We start from the raw sequence: 18,978 nt of genomic DNA, 5'->3' as shown, positions 1-18,978 counted from the left end.
GTGTTTATGAACTGAACCATCAGGTTGAAACTTAGTTCCAAACACCCATTTAACACCTGTTGCATTCTTACCCTCTGGCAAATCAACAAGCTTCGATGTTTCATTTTTCTTAATCATTTCAAGTTCTTCTTTCATGGCTTCATTCCATTCATCGTGTTTGGAAGCTTCAATATAGCTTTCGGGCTACATAATAACGTGATTACAAGACTCGTAAACATCAGCAATGTTTCTGGTTCTCAAAATTTCGGTGTCAGTTGTGTCTTCGACATCAAATACTGACTCATCAAAATGAGATTCTTTTTTGAGATTTGAAATAGAAGCTTCATGCCTTTTAATTTCCTTCATATTCCAATCCCAGTAGGCTCCTTCATCAACAGCATCTCTACTTTTGTAATCGACATGTGATGCCATGAACAAGTGTTCAGTTACTTCCTGATTTTCTTCAAACTGAAGTTCTTTTGTTTGGCATTGATTTTTCTTTGTTCTACAATATTTCTCAATATGTCCAAACTTTTTGCAAAAATTGCACTTAAAGTTTCGTTTACCTTTGAACCAACAATCAACTTCTTGATGATTCGTATTTCGACAAACTTTACAGGGAGGGAAAGTACCTTTGTAATTTCCTTTCTTGTACGTGTTTTGCCTTGAATATTCGGCCTTGCTATCTTTGAAGGAAGCTTGAAAAGCGCCTTCAACTTTTTCTTCGGATCTCATAGAGACCCTTTGTTCTTGTGCTTGAAGCTTGCTGGTTAGTTCAGAAACCGTAAGCATGCTAACATCACAAGATTCTTCTATTGCTGAAATTTTGGCTTCAAACTTTTGAGGAACACTTATCATTATTTTCTCCACCACTTTCTGATCTGAAATCTTGTCACCATGAAGTCTAATTGGATTAACAACATCCATTATTCGCGATGAATAATCTTTCACGAGTTCATCATCGTTCATTTTCAACAATTCAAACTCTCGTCTGAGAGTCAATAATCTGACAGCTTTTACTCTATCAGAACCTTCATAAGTATCTTGAATTTTATCCCACACAACTTTTGGTGTGTCCAAGTCCATTATTGAGGTGAAAATTTGATCAGCAAGTCCTGAATGTAAACAGGTAAGTGCTTTATCTTTCTTCAGCAACTCTTCTTCATAATTTCTTAGTTGAGCAACAGTTGGGTTTGCTCTGAGTGCTGGAGGATCTTCATCAGTCTCTACAACCTTCCATAAACCTCGAGACTTCAAATATGTCTTCATCTTTACTGCCCAAATATGATAGTGCAATCCATTAAATGTTGGAATTGCTGGAGCAGTTTAACTAGATGCCATGTCTAGTCTAAATTTCTTTAGCGTGAATAAAACAGCCCCTTAAGAAGAGAGCTCTGATACCACTGTAAATGTTCAAGAATAGAATAGAAATCTACACTTGAAAGATTAAGGTAGCAAGACTTTGTTGCTAAGATTAAAATAGCAAGACTTTGTTGCTAAGTAGATTAGAATAGATAATGAAAGTGTAGAATAGAAATAATTTGAAGATTGGTTGTATTATTTGAAGATTTGTTATCTTATACAACTCTTGATTACAACATCTATTTATAGGCTAAAAAACTAACTTTCTTAACCTCTAAGAAATCTTAGGAGCTAAGGATCACGAACACCGATAATTACTTAACAATTAAGGATAATAAAATATCTAAGTATCCTTAATGGATAAGAATACTTAATGGCTAAGTATTCTTAATAGTTAAGAATACTTAATAGCTAAGAATACTTAATAGTTAAGTTTTCTTAGTAACTAAGTTTTCTTAATAACTAAGTTTTCTTAGTAACTAAGTTTACATAACATAAGATTAATGTCTAATAACAAGCTTATATACGCTAACAATATTTACTCCGGGAATTTTGACTTAAATCAAACTTTTGTTTTTGCCCAATGTGTAGTTTAGGTGTAAGAAGGATCAAAACTTGATGTTACAATAGGGACCAAATACTAAGGGATGGCTATCATGGTGGGTTTGAGTTGGTGAGTTGATATTTACCCAACCCTATTCGGATATGACCCGAACAGGTTAGTTTCAGGTTGAACTATACAATTTGGGTTACAATTAGCCAGCTGATTTCATCTCGCGTTTTGGGTCAAAATTAGCACCCCAAAGTGTAATGTGGTTGTAAGTGGTATAGCTGTGGATGTGTTAAACTTGGAAGGTTCATGCCATTAACTATTTACATATTCATGATGACCATGTATTTGTACTAGTCTGTAGCCTCTTGTAACAGACTGGTAATGCATGTACAATGTACAAAGTTATTAGTATTTATGTACATTATTATCTGTGTTGGCTTAGGAACCTTGACTACTTGATTGCTTTTAGATTGCCTCATTACTCTCAGCTTTGATTCAGCAAAGCTTGATCATCTTCGTAGGATTTTAGCCATAGCTAGCCCGAGTTCTTGGTGTTTCTGTGTATGTATGAAACCACCTCAAACCGACACCAAAAAAACGACAACATTTTTTTTCTGATCCCGATCCAGGATATCAAAAAAACCTGATCTGGGATTGGGTTCTGTCCCAAAAGTATAAAAACATGCTCGATCCCGATCCGGGATTGGACCCAGACAGGGATATTTTTTCCCGAAATGACTCTTGACCCATTTGTTGTAAAATGACCCAAAACCGAATGTTAACCACGAACGTCCATCAACCTTTTAGCAACTACTTCGAACATACAATACCATTAGTGTTCCAAACAGAACTTAGCCACATCAATAAATTATAATCAAATTTTCATAACGAACTGAGCTACATAACGAACTGAGCTACATCAATAGATTATAATCAAATTATCATAAAGAACTGAGCTATTATCATAACGAAATGAGCTACATAAATAGATTATAATCAAATTAATATAAAAACTATTTTCAAGACATTTTATTACTTTAAACTAACTTGCCTTGCTAACAATGTTTTTGGAGAGCCATTCCAAACCTTCATAAAGCCCCTCACCAGATGTTGCACATGTGCTTTGGATATACCTAAACATTAACACGCCATTTTAGTTAGTAAGCAGGACACATATTCACACACTTATGTCACAACGTCTCATTCTAAGTTATGGTTCATATATAGTACAATATTTAATATCTGATACTGAACCAATTAATGAAAGGACCCGTCCTAATCCATCCGGACAAAGTCCATATCGATTACAAACGATTCACAATAGTTAGTTACATCGCGAGGTACTTGACCTCTATATGATACATTTTACAAACATTGCATTCGTTTTTAAAAGACAAGCTTGCTTTATATCGAAAATTGATGACATGCAAATCATTTCATAATATATTCAACTATAATTGACTAAATAATAATCTTGATGAACTCGACGACTCGAATGCAACGTCTTTTGAAATATGTCATGAATGACTCCAAGTAATATCTTTTAAATGAACAATTGCACAGCGGAAGACTTCTTTCATACCTGAGAATAAACATGCTTTCAAGTGTCAACCAAAAGGTTGGTGAGTTCATTAGTTTAACATAAATAATCATTTCATAAATTTAATAGACCACAAGATTTCATATTTCCAATTCTCATAAACATACGTCCCATACATAGAGACAAAAAATATCATTCATATGGATTGAACACCTGGTAACCGACATTCACAATATGCATATAAGAATATCCCTATCATTCCGGGATCCTCCTTCGGACATGATATATATTTCGAAGTACTAAAGCATCCGGTACTTTGGATGGGGCTTGTTGGGCCCGATAGATCTATCTTTAGAGTTCGCGTCAATTAGGGTGTCTGTTCCCTAATTCTTAGATTACCAGACTTAATAAAAAGGGGCATATTCAGTTTCGATCATTCAACCATAGAACGTAATTTCGATTACTTGTGTCTATTTCGTAAAACAGTTATAAAAGTTGCGCATGTATTCTCAGCCCAAAAATATATATTGCAAAAGCATTTAAAAAGGGATTAATGAAACTCACGCATATAAATATTATAAAACAGTTAATAAAGCATTTGCATGTATTCTCAGCCCAAAAATGTAATGAGTAAAAAGGGATAAATGAAACTCACCTAATGTATTTTGTAGTAAAAATACGTATATCGACATTAAACAACTGAACAAATGCATGGTTGGCCTTGGATTCACGAACCTATATCATTTGTATATTTATCAATACATATAACCGTACTCGAACAATTTCACATACTGTATCTATATATATTATTTATTTAATTTGTATATATATATTTGAAAATGGTTATTACTTATATAGTTATATATATTTATGTTGTATATATATTTAAATGATTAATATCTATATATTTAATTATATTAGTATATCTATATATATATATATATATGTATATTTATATGTGGTTAGTATTATATCTAAAATTCTTTGGTTTGTTATATATAAGTATTTGTGTAATTAATGTTAATATGTTTTATATATATATAGGTATATAAACTATTAATACCATATATATGCTAGGTCAAAATATTTATCTGTAATAATAATGATAGTTTTGAAAATAATGATTTACTAATAATAATAACTTTATTGATAGTGATAATACTAATAACGATATTGTAAAAAAAATATTTATATTAATAATAGTAGTAATATTAATAATTACGAAAATGATATTAATACTAATATTAGTGAAACTAATTATAATTTGTATCACTTTTATAATAATAATAATAATAATAATCCTAATCATAATTATAATAATAGCACTTAAAAAGATAAGTTAGTAATCATAATAATAATAATATCATTCATAGTTGTGTTTATAATCATAATACTAATAATAAATGATAACGTCATTGATGATTTTATTACCAATACTTTTGTTGATAATAATAATAATAATACCAACAATTTTATAAAATGATACTAATAGTAACATTTATAATGATAAATTGTATTATGTTCATAATAATGATAATAATAATAATAATAATGATCATAATTATAATTATAATAACAATAGTACATATGTAATAATATTAGTAATAATAATATTCTAACAATATTAATTAATACTAGTAAGAATAATAACAATAATAATAATAACAATAATAATAATAATAATAATAATAATAATAATAATAATAATGAAAATGGAAAGAAATGGTATACCCTAAAAAGAAAATTCACCCAACGGGACTCGAACCCGAGACCTCTTGAACACCCGCATACCCCCGAAACCATTCCTCTGCCGTCAGTTTATCTGATTTATATCAGATTCCATTTAATTATAAACCGAACCTTTTCTGTTTCCTAATTTTCATCTTCTTCAAAAAAAAAAAACAATCCAATCGATCAAAACCAAGATTATAACAGTAAATCAAATCAACGTGCTTTTAAATTGAAACAGAAATACTCTACGTGGTTGTTTCAGCTAAATCAAAAGGAGAAAAAGAAAAAGAAAAAAAATATGTATCTGTATCTGCTGTCCAAGCTAAACGAAGAACACAATTTCGGTTTTTAATTTCAAGAGTGTTTTAGACATAAATTATAACATGAAACAGGTTTAAAAACTCTCATATAAACTTTCTGAATTATCAAATTAACCTAAATGTAAACAGAAAACACGAATTAAGCTGAAGAACATTTGTTGACTTTTTGAAAACAGAACTTTGACTCTAAAATTCTTACTTGATATGAAGAATTGATTCTTGAAACTTTGCAGATACTTTATGTATAAGATTCCTAACGAAACTGTTTTAACACTTTTTGTAATCGATTTCGAATTGAAGGTTTTTGAATATGGAGTACAATAACAGGGTAGCGACTTGTTTATTTAAAAGTTCTTTCTGTTTTAATTTGAATTGCAGAGAAGGGATAGTGGTAATTGATAATGGAGATATAAAGTCGACTGAGTTAGTTCAAAACTTTGAGTAATTCCCATATATGTAAAGTGAATTTGGCTGATACGATAACAGACAGAAAAATAAAATAAAAATAAAAATAAATATCTGTGAAATCGATTGCTAACTGATTTTGACCCTGTAATGTAGATTGAAGTTGACATGTAACAAGATCAAAGACAGAAACAAAATTGAGAAACAGTTTGATGGCTATTCTTAACAAGTTCGTACGAATTATACAATATATATATCATTTATATATAATTGTATTTATATTTATATATATATCTGGATATATATTTATATATATATAACTTGTGTTTAGGTATTTGCTTATATATATCTGTATCTAATTTGAATTTTTGGCATTTAACAAATATAAATATATTAAGACTATTAATAATACAAATAATAATATTACTAATAATAATATTATTATTGATAAAGGAATTAATAATGATAAATGATAAATAATAATATGATAATATTAATAAAAAAATAATAATAAGAATAATCATTAATAATAATAATAATTCTTTAATTGTAATATTAACATTTGATAATAATACTAATATTATTCTTATTTAAAATTTTAACTTTACTACTAGTTACAATAATAATGATCTTAACAATACTAGCAGAGATATTAATAATTATAACTAATCAAATTGCATCAATTTTCGGCATCATAATTTTAATAAAATTAATAGTATTGCTATGCTATTAATATTGATAATAATAATAATAAACAATGATAATAATGAAAATGATAATTGTATTATTAATGATGATAATAATACTAGTTATAATAATATTAGTAATAATAATACTACAATCATTTATATATAACAATTTTGTATCTATAGATTATATATATATTTCAACTACTACATATTTAATTTTGTTTTAGATATCAAGTAACGTAAATATATTCATTATATATATTGAAACAATAGTCTCAGAGTTTACCTTGAATATTTTGTTAACGTTGACACATTTATGTTCAAAGTCATTTACATTCGATATACTCTCAGTAATTAACTAAATATTTTTAAATAATAGTTTTTAAATGATCTTAAGTTATATTCCATAATAATTAAATTGCATAATAGTTTAATTTATAATATATATTTATTTACATATATTCTTATTTATATATACATTCCATTTATAATTAAAGGTTCATGAATCGTCGAGCACAGTCAAAGGTAATTGATTACATGAATATAGATTTCAAACTTTCAAGACTTAACATTACAGATTTTTGCTTATCGTGTCGAAATCAAATAAAGATTAAGTTTAAATTTGGTCGGAAATTCCCGGGTCATCACAGTACCTACCCGTTAAAGAAATTTCGTCCCGAAATTTGAGTGAGGTGGTCATGGTTAACAATAAAAATGTTTTCATGACGAATATGAGTTGATAAATAGGGTTTTTATCATCATTGAGTAATATGGATAAAATGATTCGATTAATCGAAGATCACGAATGAAACTATCATGAGGGAGGTCCCAACGGGCATCGTCCACCTTCGCCCAAAAACTTGCCCAAATTTTTAGCCGTTAGAAAAAAAAATTCAACGGCTATCCCAACGGTCACTTTTTACACTATATAAACACCAACCATATACTTCATTTTATACACTCAAACATATATTTCTTTTATATTTCCACTTTTCTCAAATCAAAATCAAACACTCCCAAACTGTAAAATGTTAACACTTCCCCCAATGATTGTTTCATTCGATGTTCATTACGGAGGTGATTTCCGTAATCAAATGAAGGAATATGAGTGGGGCGACAGTATTTCATTTGAAGATATCGACATTCGTGATGTTGGTTTACAAGATTTGCTATCCTTTCTGAAGGAAAAAGTTTCGTGTGAATTCACGTCTGTGTTCTTTTATAAAGATGATTATGATGCGGATTTTAGGGCAAGTTTTCTGTGTACCGATGATCAATGGTACTTTATAAAAGATACCATTGAAGATCGCGGTAAACGCATTTCTTTGTATGCGGTTCTTGAAGATGAAGAGACGTTGGGTTATCGTTACCTCGATGAATCAGCTGAAGCAGCGGTTGAGGCATCAAGAGAAATACCGATGTCTCCAGAGTACTTTACGGATGGTGAAATGACTGGTGAACGCTACATTGCAGGTGACAATTGATGACGACGAGTAGTTTGATTATAATCTTTTAATTTTTAATTGTCGTGATGTTTTAATTTTTAATTATTGTAATTCCAGTGTTGTTGTCGAGTTTTATATCTTCCTTTATGTTTCGGAGCTCTTCGTCTTTTTAATCTCCTCTCGATCTTTAGCAAAACGAGTAATGGTCTAGAATTTGTAAGTATGGAGTTTCGAATGAATTTAATGTTATAATCAAGAAAGAACGTAATAGCACGATTTGATTCGTCAAATTACCAGAATCATTGAGAATAGAGCTATCAAGAATATACTTCCTTGATATGTTCAGAAGTTAATTAGAATGAAAGAGTTATGTAACATGACACATGATGGTGGTATGATCTACTGTGAACCATCATGTCCCATTAGAACTCAGCATGACTTACTGTAATATAATCACGTTGATCAAGTGTCATTATATTATACTAACTCATGCATCAGTTCCCAACATTACTCCAATAACATTTATATTTTAAGCTCGAAAGTTTACAGAATATAGAAACTAACAGTTTCTATATGATGTAACACTGATATCATGATGAGATTAAAGATTTTCAGATAAGAATAGTTATGAAAATATCTTCAGAAATATGGAGGATATTTATAATGAAAGATACGATGATATCTTAGAATTTCTGATATCGAAGGATGGTGAAGAAATTTTGTCCGCAAGAGTTTGGAGTCGGAAGCAAAGTATTTGCTAAAGATTTTATCAGAAACAGAATCATCAGGATTCTTAATGTACAAGTTTAGTCCTTGTGATTTATTCAGAGACTCCTTCGTATTTTGTTCAATCAGTTTTTCAGTTTCAACTTTTTCTGAGCTTTGCCAACATACAATTCTTTATCATCAAACTTTCGATGATTAAGGTCATTTACGGTTGTCTATGGTTTCTGCTGCTTCATTCAGCTTTTTCAACATTCAGAGTATTGATTTGTGACTGAGTGCTTTTCAGAATTTCAGAATGGAAGGTCATAATTCTTAGAGATAAATGTCATACATATAACTGTTGATGTAGATATGCTGTGAGTTTTCAAAGTACTGATTGCTGATTCCCGGTAATTATTATGGCAGTTCTCGTTATAAGATGCGGATGAGTATATGATAGGGTTTCAATGAATAAATATAATGATTTATCAGAGAGGTTTAACCAAGAAGCAACGAGGTTGCTGGTACGTCTGCTGGTAATATGGTAAAATATGAAAAGTTTGCCGGTAATAATAAAAGAGCACGTATATATATCAAGGTTATAATAAGGTTGTTTCGAACGAAAAAGTCGAAGTTGACTTGTTGGAGCTGTGACAAAATTTGCTAATTTGGAAAGAGATTACTAAGTTATTTTTGCTAATAAATGTCAAAGGATCTGACGCGGCTAAATGTTAAACTTTTACTCAGTTGCCGAGAGTTTCTCAGGTGCATAACTATATGCATAACTCTTTCCTTCCGTAAATGAAGTGCGGTTGGTTCATCCTCTCGATTGAGGTGTTTTCAAGAATCATGAAAGGTTTGAACGCAGAATGTAATCGTGAAGATACAATTGAGGTTTAAGATGAAATCAAGTGGCAGACTTGAAGAATTATTTAGTTTCATATGTTTTAATCAATATTTTAGTTCATTTTAATTGTTCAATGTTGGTAGTCATCAGTTGATAGTCCGCAGTTGACAGCCCAATAATTCATATATAGTTTAATATATAAAATTCGAATTAATTAATACGTGTCGTGACCCGTATACGTCTCAGACTCGATCACAACTCAAAGTATATATATATATATATATATTTTGGAATCAACCTCAACCCTGTATAGCTAACTCCAACATTTGCATATAGAGTGCCTATGGTTGTTCCGAAATATATATATAGATGGGTCGATATGATATGTCAAAACATTGTATACGTGTCCCGATATTTAAAGTGCGTAAAATAAATAACAGAAATTAAATGACTATAAATAAAATTGCGATAAATTAACATGTGAACAGTTAGCTAGGAACAGTTAGCTAGGATTTTGTTAGCGTGGATTCTTAACAAAATTCCTCATAGTTAATTTGTTTGTTTCTAACAAATTTTATTCCGTCAAATGTTTTCTTCATTATGCCACTTGTTGGATTCTGATAGGTCAAAATCCAAATTTAAAATTTAATGAAAATGGTTACTCTGCGGTGAACGGATACGGATACCGGTGGATGTAAGTAGGATAGTGAATAACTGTGGAATCAGATTCGAAGAATATACAGTGTAACTTATTAATGTGAAATTTAAATATTCCTCGGGTATTACCTACCCGTTAAAATATTTTCACCATTAGCAGTTTGTACAAAAGAATTTTAAATTACAACCTTTATGAAAACATATTTACATATATATTTTCTTCAGATGTAATCATGGATTTAATGAGTTAATATGATATTAAACTCATTTGATTTACCGTTAGAGCAAGAATATATAATCTCTAAAACATTAGAGATTACATAATCTCCATGAAGAACGAAGATAATTGATGTAGAACGATATGTAGAACGATGATTATACTCGAGGTATATAATGAGATGTTGAGGCATGGATTGTTGATGGTACTGGTGCTGTTACTGATTGTACTGTTGGTGCTGGTGATGTTGCTGAAGCTGGTACATTTTGTACCATATTCTCCAGATTGATTACTTGAGCGCGAAGTTCGTTGACTTATTACTCCAGGATGATTGTCGGTCGGAACGAGCAGATGAATAGGGTTTAGAATTGTGGATAGAATATGATCTTGTCGAGTTACCCTGGAAATGAGACTGAAAATGGTGTCTCGAACAGGTTCGTCGGTAAACGCTTCAGGTTCATTGTTAAGAGGTGAATTCGGTCGGTGGAAGGGATTGCCTTCTGCGCGTTTCCATTAATTAAGTCGACTACGAACCCATCAGATGAATTGATAATGGCTGATTGGTTGATTCATGCTGATGACGCTGTTTTCGGAGCTTAGGTGAACATCTATGCCGGAATAGCTGTCGGAATAACTATCGGAATCGCTATCGGAATCTGAGGGACTCGAACTGGTTGCAGGATTCATCTCGTACGATCAGATGGAGGATTTTTGATAAGAAATAGATTATAGGATGTAGATTAGTACCCTGCAATACATAATTTACATATGCATATATAATACTAAAATCCCATAAGTTACGGAGGAATCTACAGAAAATGTCAGGCAAAGTTTATAATAACAGATACGCTAAGATATGAATTAGCAGATATGCTAAGATATGAATTTTGTCCATACACTAATCATGCAATCAATGCAGTAAAACGTGTCTAGACTAAGAATGATAAGCAATTGATTCTCTAAGAATGATAAGCAGGTAATTTTTGACACGAAGTAATAAGCAAAACTTTTGACATGCAGACACGGTCGAAGTCCAGACTCACTAATGCATCCTAACGACTTATCAGTTAGACACACTAATGCAGACCCAGTTCACTAAGACCACCGCTCTGATACCAACTGAAAGGACCCGTCCTAATCCATCCGGACAAAGTCCATATCGATTACAAACGATTCACAATAGTTAGTTACATCGCGAGGTACTTGACCTCTATATGATACATTTTACAAACATTGCATTCGTTTTTAAAAGACAAGCTTGCTTTATATCGAAAATTGATGACATGCAAATCATTTCATAATATATTCAACTATAATTGACTAAATAATAATCTTGATGAACTCGACGACTCGAATGCAACGTCTTTTGAAATATGTCATGAATGACTCCAAGTAATATCTTTTAAATGAACAATTGCACAGCGGAAGACTTCTTTCATACATGAGAATAAACATGCTTTCAAGTGTCAACCAAAAGGTTGGTGAGTTCATTAGTTTAACATAAATAATCATTTCATAAATTTAATAGACCACAAGATTTCATATTTCCAATTCTCATAAACATACGTCCCATACATAGAGACAAAAAATATCATTCATATGGATTGAACACCTGGTAACCGACATTCACAATATGCATATAAGAATATCCCTATCATTCCGGGATCCTCCTTCGGACATGATATATATTTCGAAGTACTAAAGCATCCGGTACTTTGGATGGGGCTTGTTGGGCCCGATAGATCTATCTTTAGAGTTCGCGTCAATTAGGGTGTCTGTTCCCTAATTCTTAGATTACCAGACTTAATAAAAAGGGGCATATTCAGTTTCGATCATTCAACCATAGAACGTAATTTCGATTACTTGTGTCTATTTCGTAAAACAGTTATAAAAGTTGCGCATGTATTCTCAGCCCAAAAATATATATTGCAAAAGCATTTAAAAAGGGATTAATGAAACTCACGCATATAAATATTATAAAACAGTTAATAAAGCATTTGCATGTATTCTCAGCCCAAAAATGTAATGAGTAAAAAGGGATAAATGAAACTCACCTAATGTATTTTGTAGTAAAAATACATATATCGACATTAAACAACTGAACAAATGCATGGTTGGCCTTGGATTCACGAACCTATATCATTTGTATATTTATCAATACATATAACCGTACTCGAACAATTTCACATACTGTATCTATATATATTATTTATTTAATTTGTATATATATATTTGAAAATGGTTATTACTTATATAGTTATATATATTTATGTTGTATATATATTTAAATGATTAATATCTATATATTTAATTATATTAGTATATCTATATATATATGTATATTTATATGTGGTTAGTATTATATCTAAAATTCTTTGGTTTGTTATATATAAGTATTTGTGTAATTAATGTTAATATGTTTTATATATATATAGGTATATAAACTATTAATACCATATATATGCTAGGTCAAAATATTTATCTGTAATAATAATGATAGTTTTGAAAATAATGATTTACTAATAATAATAACTTTCTTGATAGTGATAATACTAATAACGATATTGTAAAAAAAATATTTATATTAATAATAGTAGTAATATTAATAATTACGAAAATGATATTAATACTAATATTAGTGAAACTAATTATAATTTGTATCACTTTTATAATAATAATAATAATAATAATCCTAATCATAATTATAATAATAGCACTTAAAAAGATAAGTTAGTAATCATAATAATAATAATATCATTCATAGTTGTGTTTATAATCATAATACTAATAATAAATGATAACGTCATTGATGATTTTATTACCAATACTTTTATTGATAATAATAATAATAATACCAACAATTTTATAAAATGATACTAATAGTAACATTTATAATGATAAATTGTATTATGTTCATAATAATGATAATAATAATAATAATAATGATCATAATTATAATTATAATTATAATAACAATAGTACATATGTAATAATATTAGTAATAATAATATTCTAACAATATTAATTAATACTAGTAAGAATAATAACAATAATAATAATAACAATAATAATAATAATAATAATAATAATGAAAATGGAAAGAAATGGTATACCCTAAAAAGAAAATTCACCCAACGGGACTCGAACCCGAGACCTCTTGAACACCCGCATACCCCCGAAACCATTCCTCTGCCGTCAGTTTATCTGATTTATATCAGATTCCATTTAATTATAAACCGAACCTTTTCTGTTTCCTAATTTTCATCTTCTTCAAAAAAAAAACAATCCAATCGATCAAAACCAAGATTATAACAGTAAATCAAATCAACGTGCTTTTAAATTGAAACAGAAATACTCTACGTGGTTGTTTCAGCTAAATCAAAAGGAGAAAAAGAAAAAGAAAAAAAAATATGTATCTGTATCTGCTGTCCAAGCTAAACGAAGAACACAATTTCGGTTTTTAATTTCAAGAGTGTTTTAGACATAAATTATAACATGAAACAGGTTTAAAAACTCTCATATAAACTTTCTGAATTATCAAATTAACCTAAATGTAAACAGAAAACACGAATTAAGCTGAAGAACATTTGTTGACTTTTTGAAAACAGAACTTTGACTCTAAAATTCTTACTTGATATGAAGAATTGATTCTTGAAACTTTGCAGATACTTTATGTATAAGATTCCTAACGAAACTGTTTTAACACTTTTTGTAATCGATTTCGAATTGAAGGTTTTTGAATATGGAGTACAATAACAGGGTAGCGACTTGTTTATTTAAAAGTTCTTTCTGTTTTAATTTGAATTGCAGAGAAGGGATAGTGGTAATTGATAATGGAGATATAAAGTCGACTGAGTTAGTTCAAAACTTTGAGTAATTCCCATATATGTAAAGTGAATTTGGCTGATACGATAACAGACAGAAAAATAAAATAAAAATAAAAATAAATATCTGTGAAATCGATTGCTAACTGATTTTGACCCTGTAATGTAGATTGAAGTTGACATGTAACAAGATCAAAGACAGAAACAAAATTGAGAAATAGTTTGATGGCTATTCTTAACAAGTTCGTACGAATTATACAATATATATATCATTTATATATAATTGTATTTATATTTATATATATATCTGGATATATATTTATATATATATAACTTGTGTTTAGGTATTTGCTTATATATATCTGTATCTAATTCGAATTTTTGACATTTAACAAATATAAATATATTAAGACTATTAATAATACAAATAATAATATTACTAATAATAATATTATTATTGATAAAGGAATTAATAATGATAAATGATAAATAATAATATGATAATATTAATAAAAAAATAATAATAAGAATAATCATTAATAATAATAATAATTCTTTAATGGTAATATTAACATTTGATAATAATACTAATATTATTTTTATTTAAAATTTTAACTTTACTACTAGTTACAATAATAATGATCTTAACAATACTAGCAGAGATATTAATAATTATAACTAATCAAATTGCTTCAATTTTCGGCATCATAATTTTAATAAAATTAATAGTATTGCTATGCTATTAATATTGATAATAATAATAATAAACAATGATAATAATGAAAATGATAATTGTATTATTAATGATGATAATAATACTAGTTATAATAATATTAGTAATAATAATACTACAATCATTTATATATAACAATTTTGTATCTATAGATTATATATATATATTTCAACTACTACATATTTAATTTTGTTTTAGATATCAAGTAACGTAAATATATTCATTATATATATTGAAACAATAGTCTCAGAGTTTACCTTGAATATTTTGTTAACGTTGACACATTTATGTTCAAAGTCATTTACATTCGATATACTCTCAGTAATTAACTAAATATTTTTAAATAATAGTTTTTAAATGATCTTAAGTTATATTCCATAATAATTAAATTGCATAATAGTTTAATTTATAATATATATTTATTTACATATATTCTTATTTATATATACATTCCATTTATAATTAAAGGTTCATGAATCGTCGAGCACAGTCAAAGGTAATTGATTACATGAATATAGATTTCAAACTTTCAAGACTTAACATTACAGATTTTTGCTTATCGTGTCGAAATCAAATAAAGATTAAGTTTAAATTTGGTCGGAAATTCCCGGGTCATCACAATTAAGTCAAACAATTTAAAAGTCAACTTGTCGGTAGTTTACCAAGGGCGTTGACAAAGAGAATGCAACCCGAGCTTATCAGTTAATTCTGCAGCATTCATTGCATTAGGCAAATCTTTTTTGTTCGCTAAAACCAGGAAAACCGCATCTCTTAACTCATCCTGTAAGTAGTGGAAACTTAGACCGTTTCTGTGACTTCTTTAAACTAATTAATTAGAGAAGATTGAAAAGAATTACAGTACTACATATTAGCTCCGTCTAACATGACTATTGTGGCCAACCTCATTTAATGATTACAATTTGACATTTATAATGAAGTAAATGGCCAACCTCATTTAACATCTTATACAACTCATCCCTTGCTTGGATAACGCGTTCCCTGTCATTGCTATCCACTACAAATATAATCCCTTGCGTGTTTTCGAAATAGAATCTCCACAAGGGACGAATCTGAAAGCACGTCGAAGTAATTATATGTTAATTAAGCAACATGAAACAAACATTAATTTAATAGTACGTACCCATTAAACACGAAAATAAAAAATGATACAAACCCCGTCTTGGCCACAAATATCCCACACAGTGAAGCTGATATTCTTATATTCAACCTTCTCAACATTGAATCCTAAAAAGAATTTTTTTCGCATTAAAAACCTATCAACATTGTTCCATTATATCATATTTACGAAACATATAGAAAGCAAAAGTGAGATCAAAATTTTATACTAAAGTAGTGACCAAATTTCAATCAAATTTCACTCATGATTCATCATATAAGGAAATGAACTTATTAGTAAAATGTCAATGTATAACTATGGTTACTTTTGATCAATACTTTAATATATAATGACGTACCGATTGAAGGAACTGTTGTGACGATTCCTCCAAGCTTTAACTTGTATAAGATGGTTGTTTTACCAGCAGCATCAAGACCCAACATCAAAATTCTCATTTCTTTCTTTGCGAAAAGCTTGCTAAACAATTTGGTCAAACTCATCCCCATCTTTTGATCTGTAATTGCATCATATTAGGTCGAATGTTATATTCACACACTTCGAAATCGCTTTCAATATAAGTTCAATTTTAGTCATAAATAATGACCGCATAACATTGTGGTGAGTTCTATCAAATGAATACATACTTTTACCCCAATGGTTTTTAACACACTATGTTTTAATAGTTTGATAAATACATGCTTTAATTGATATCTATCACATGGTAGAGTGGTTGCCGAACTTATATTCTCATAAAAGATGTCAATTACACACTATATTTTGTAGTTGCCATTGAACAGTCGTTTACCATCAACAAAGAACCTAATTATTCATTTAACCATTTTACATGTTTGACTTAGATTAGATGTATTTCCATTGTATAATAAAGAACAATTATCGGTGCTTAATTCCATTGATAACTATTTACACGACAACTCTTAAGAATTTCATAACTAATAACTAAATCTAAATTAAACAAAGAGGAAAGGATGTAAACCTTAAAGTAGCAGAATATTGACCGGTGCTTAAGACGTTTGTACTTCTAGCTTTATTGAGTGGTACCTTTCCCTATTCAATATATTTGTTTCAGATTGCCTGTGTTTTTCTGCTGACCGTTAAATATATAAACAGCATTTGTCCCTATTTATAGTTTCCCATGAACTTTGTCTGTCCACAAGTCATTTGCATAGCACCTTGTTGTTGACTAAGTCATGGAATATATCGACTTAGTGCTTAAGTTTTCAACAATCCTTTTGCTACAAGTTGTACACTTCATTAAGACCACTTATAATGCACTGATGATACGTAGATACGCAAGACAATAATACGGTTCGTGGTTACCGTACACGTGGATTTTCTTTATCAGTATCACTCACAACAAGGGTTATATTGTTTGGGTTAATAAGAAGGTTTATGAATGATTTATCGTATCGGATGACGATCCCCAATTTGGTAACACATATTACACAAGAAATGTAATTGATTTTACGCCACTTATCCTTGATAGGAACCGACCGACTATGTAGGATTAAAGACATTCATATTTGATATATCTTTATGTTTATATGTAAGTAGTAGTAATATGACTAAGTATTTTAGGCTTATATCTTCGTCATATTGTACTAGATAGAAATATTTGTATTGATAAGTTGTTGTGTATTTCTTGTCTTTCTCCATAACTTCTCAGTCCCTATTTATAGGCAATTTGTATCGTACAAGAAGACTCTTTATGAATTGTATTTCTTAAAACTCTCTATGAGTTATATGATGGAAAATCGTGTGTACTTTTACCAAAACAGATTAACGCAGCGGATAGTTAAAATAATAATCTTTTATTATTTTATGAACAAAATTTAACAAGATTAAATTTTCACTTATTCAATGAAACATGCACACGATTAATCTTTCTCAATGATCCAGTTACACCATAATAATTGTCATGAATATAAAACAACAAAGGAGGAGTTGACGATATACCTTTCTTGGAGAAATTGATGAGACGGAGAGAAACTTACGATCAAAAGTATGACCGTCTCTTTGGATAGTCCACACTACACTTCAAACGACCGTCAATGGATGCTAGTCCAAACCCAAGTAATATTAATCAACCTTTGGTTAATATTATGAAATCAAAAGTTTTAGTTCATCGAAAGAAGAATGAGAGATTAATTACTCCGCAATATGGTACAATATATATAGATATTTTATTTTAATATTTCGCCCGCGAACCTTTTAAAAGAACCCGTCAATTATCATAAAGTCGTATTTCTCAAATACTTCAGGGGTATGTTATGTAACTTATAATTAATAATTTCTATCATGTCGCTTTCATGTAAATAGTAAATTAATTAATTTCGATTCATTTACTATTCATATGAATAGTAAATGAATTAATTTCGATTTACTATTTTGTTACTTGAGTAATATATATATATATACATCATATATATATTTTATTTGACGTCTCGGTGTATATGTGTGTGATGTAGCGACCCGACCAAATCATGTTTGACGGCGCCGTCTACTTAGGTCCCGTTACATGGTCATAAGTCTTTAAAACAACGTTTGACCTAAAGATATGTCGCATTCATTTCAAATGTAAAGATTGTTCAAAGTTTACAAGAATAGTTCCACCACAAGTTACGATACAAAGTTTTAAGTACACATGAAACTTATGCGACACAATTTAAAAGTAACCAAAAGACGCTCCATGTATGCATATATACTCGACATCCAATGCAAGTATCAAAATAATGAGCGGAAGCATGTATCATGTATCGTTCAAGGACCTGCGAAAAACATAGAAATCTGTCAACGAAAACGTTGGTGAAATCATAGGTTTAAGTAAGTAAGTACA

The 18,978-nt window shown here is 29.4% G+C and overlaps 1 protein-coding gene across 1 annotated transcript; it reads right to left on the bottom strand.

Annotated features, from left to right (window-relative positions):
- Nucleotides 1-2,795: 2,795 nt before the first annotated feature.
- On the bottom strand, nt 2,796-17,234 carry LOC139869370 (ADP-ribosylation factor-like). Its single transcript, XM_071857685.1, has 6 exons — nt 17,119-17,234; nt 16,483-16,638; nt 16,182-16,252; nt 15,958-16,077; nt 15,670-15,788; nt 2,796-3,027 (listed from the first exon to the last, which is right to left on the bottom strand). The coding sequence occupies exons 2-6, from the start codon at nt 16,628-16,630 to the stop codon at nt 2,937-2,939; spliced, it is 549 nt and encodes a 182-aa protein (XP_071713786.1). The 5' UTR covers nt 16,631-16,638; nt 17,119-17,234; the 3' UTR covers nt 2,796-2,936.
- Between the last annotated feature and the right edge of the window lie 1,744 nt (nt 17,235-18,978).

The sequence above is a fragment of the Rutidosis leptorrhynchoides genome, chromosome 9 (genome assembly GCF_046630445.1).
Source record: "Rutidosis leptorrhynchoides isolate AG116_Rl617_1_P2 chromosome 9, CSIRO_AGI_Rlap_v1, whole genome shotgun sequence".
In the NCBI taxonomy this organism is placed as follows: domain Eukaryota; kingdom Viridiplantae; phylum Streptophyta; class Magnoliopsida; order Asterales; family Asteraceae; genus Rutidosis; species Rutidosis leptorrhynchoides.
The sequence above is the reverse complement of the archived record's forward strand: the minus strand, read 5'-3'. Positions and strand labels throughout refer to the sequence as shown.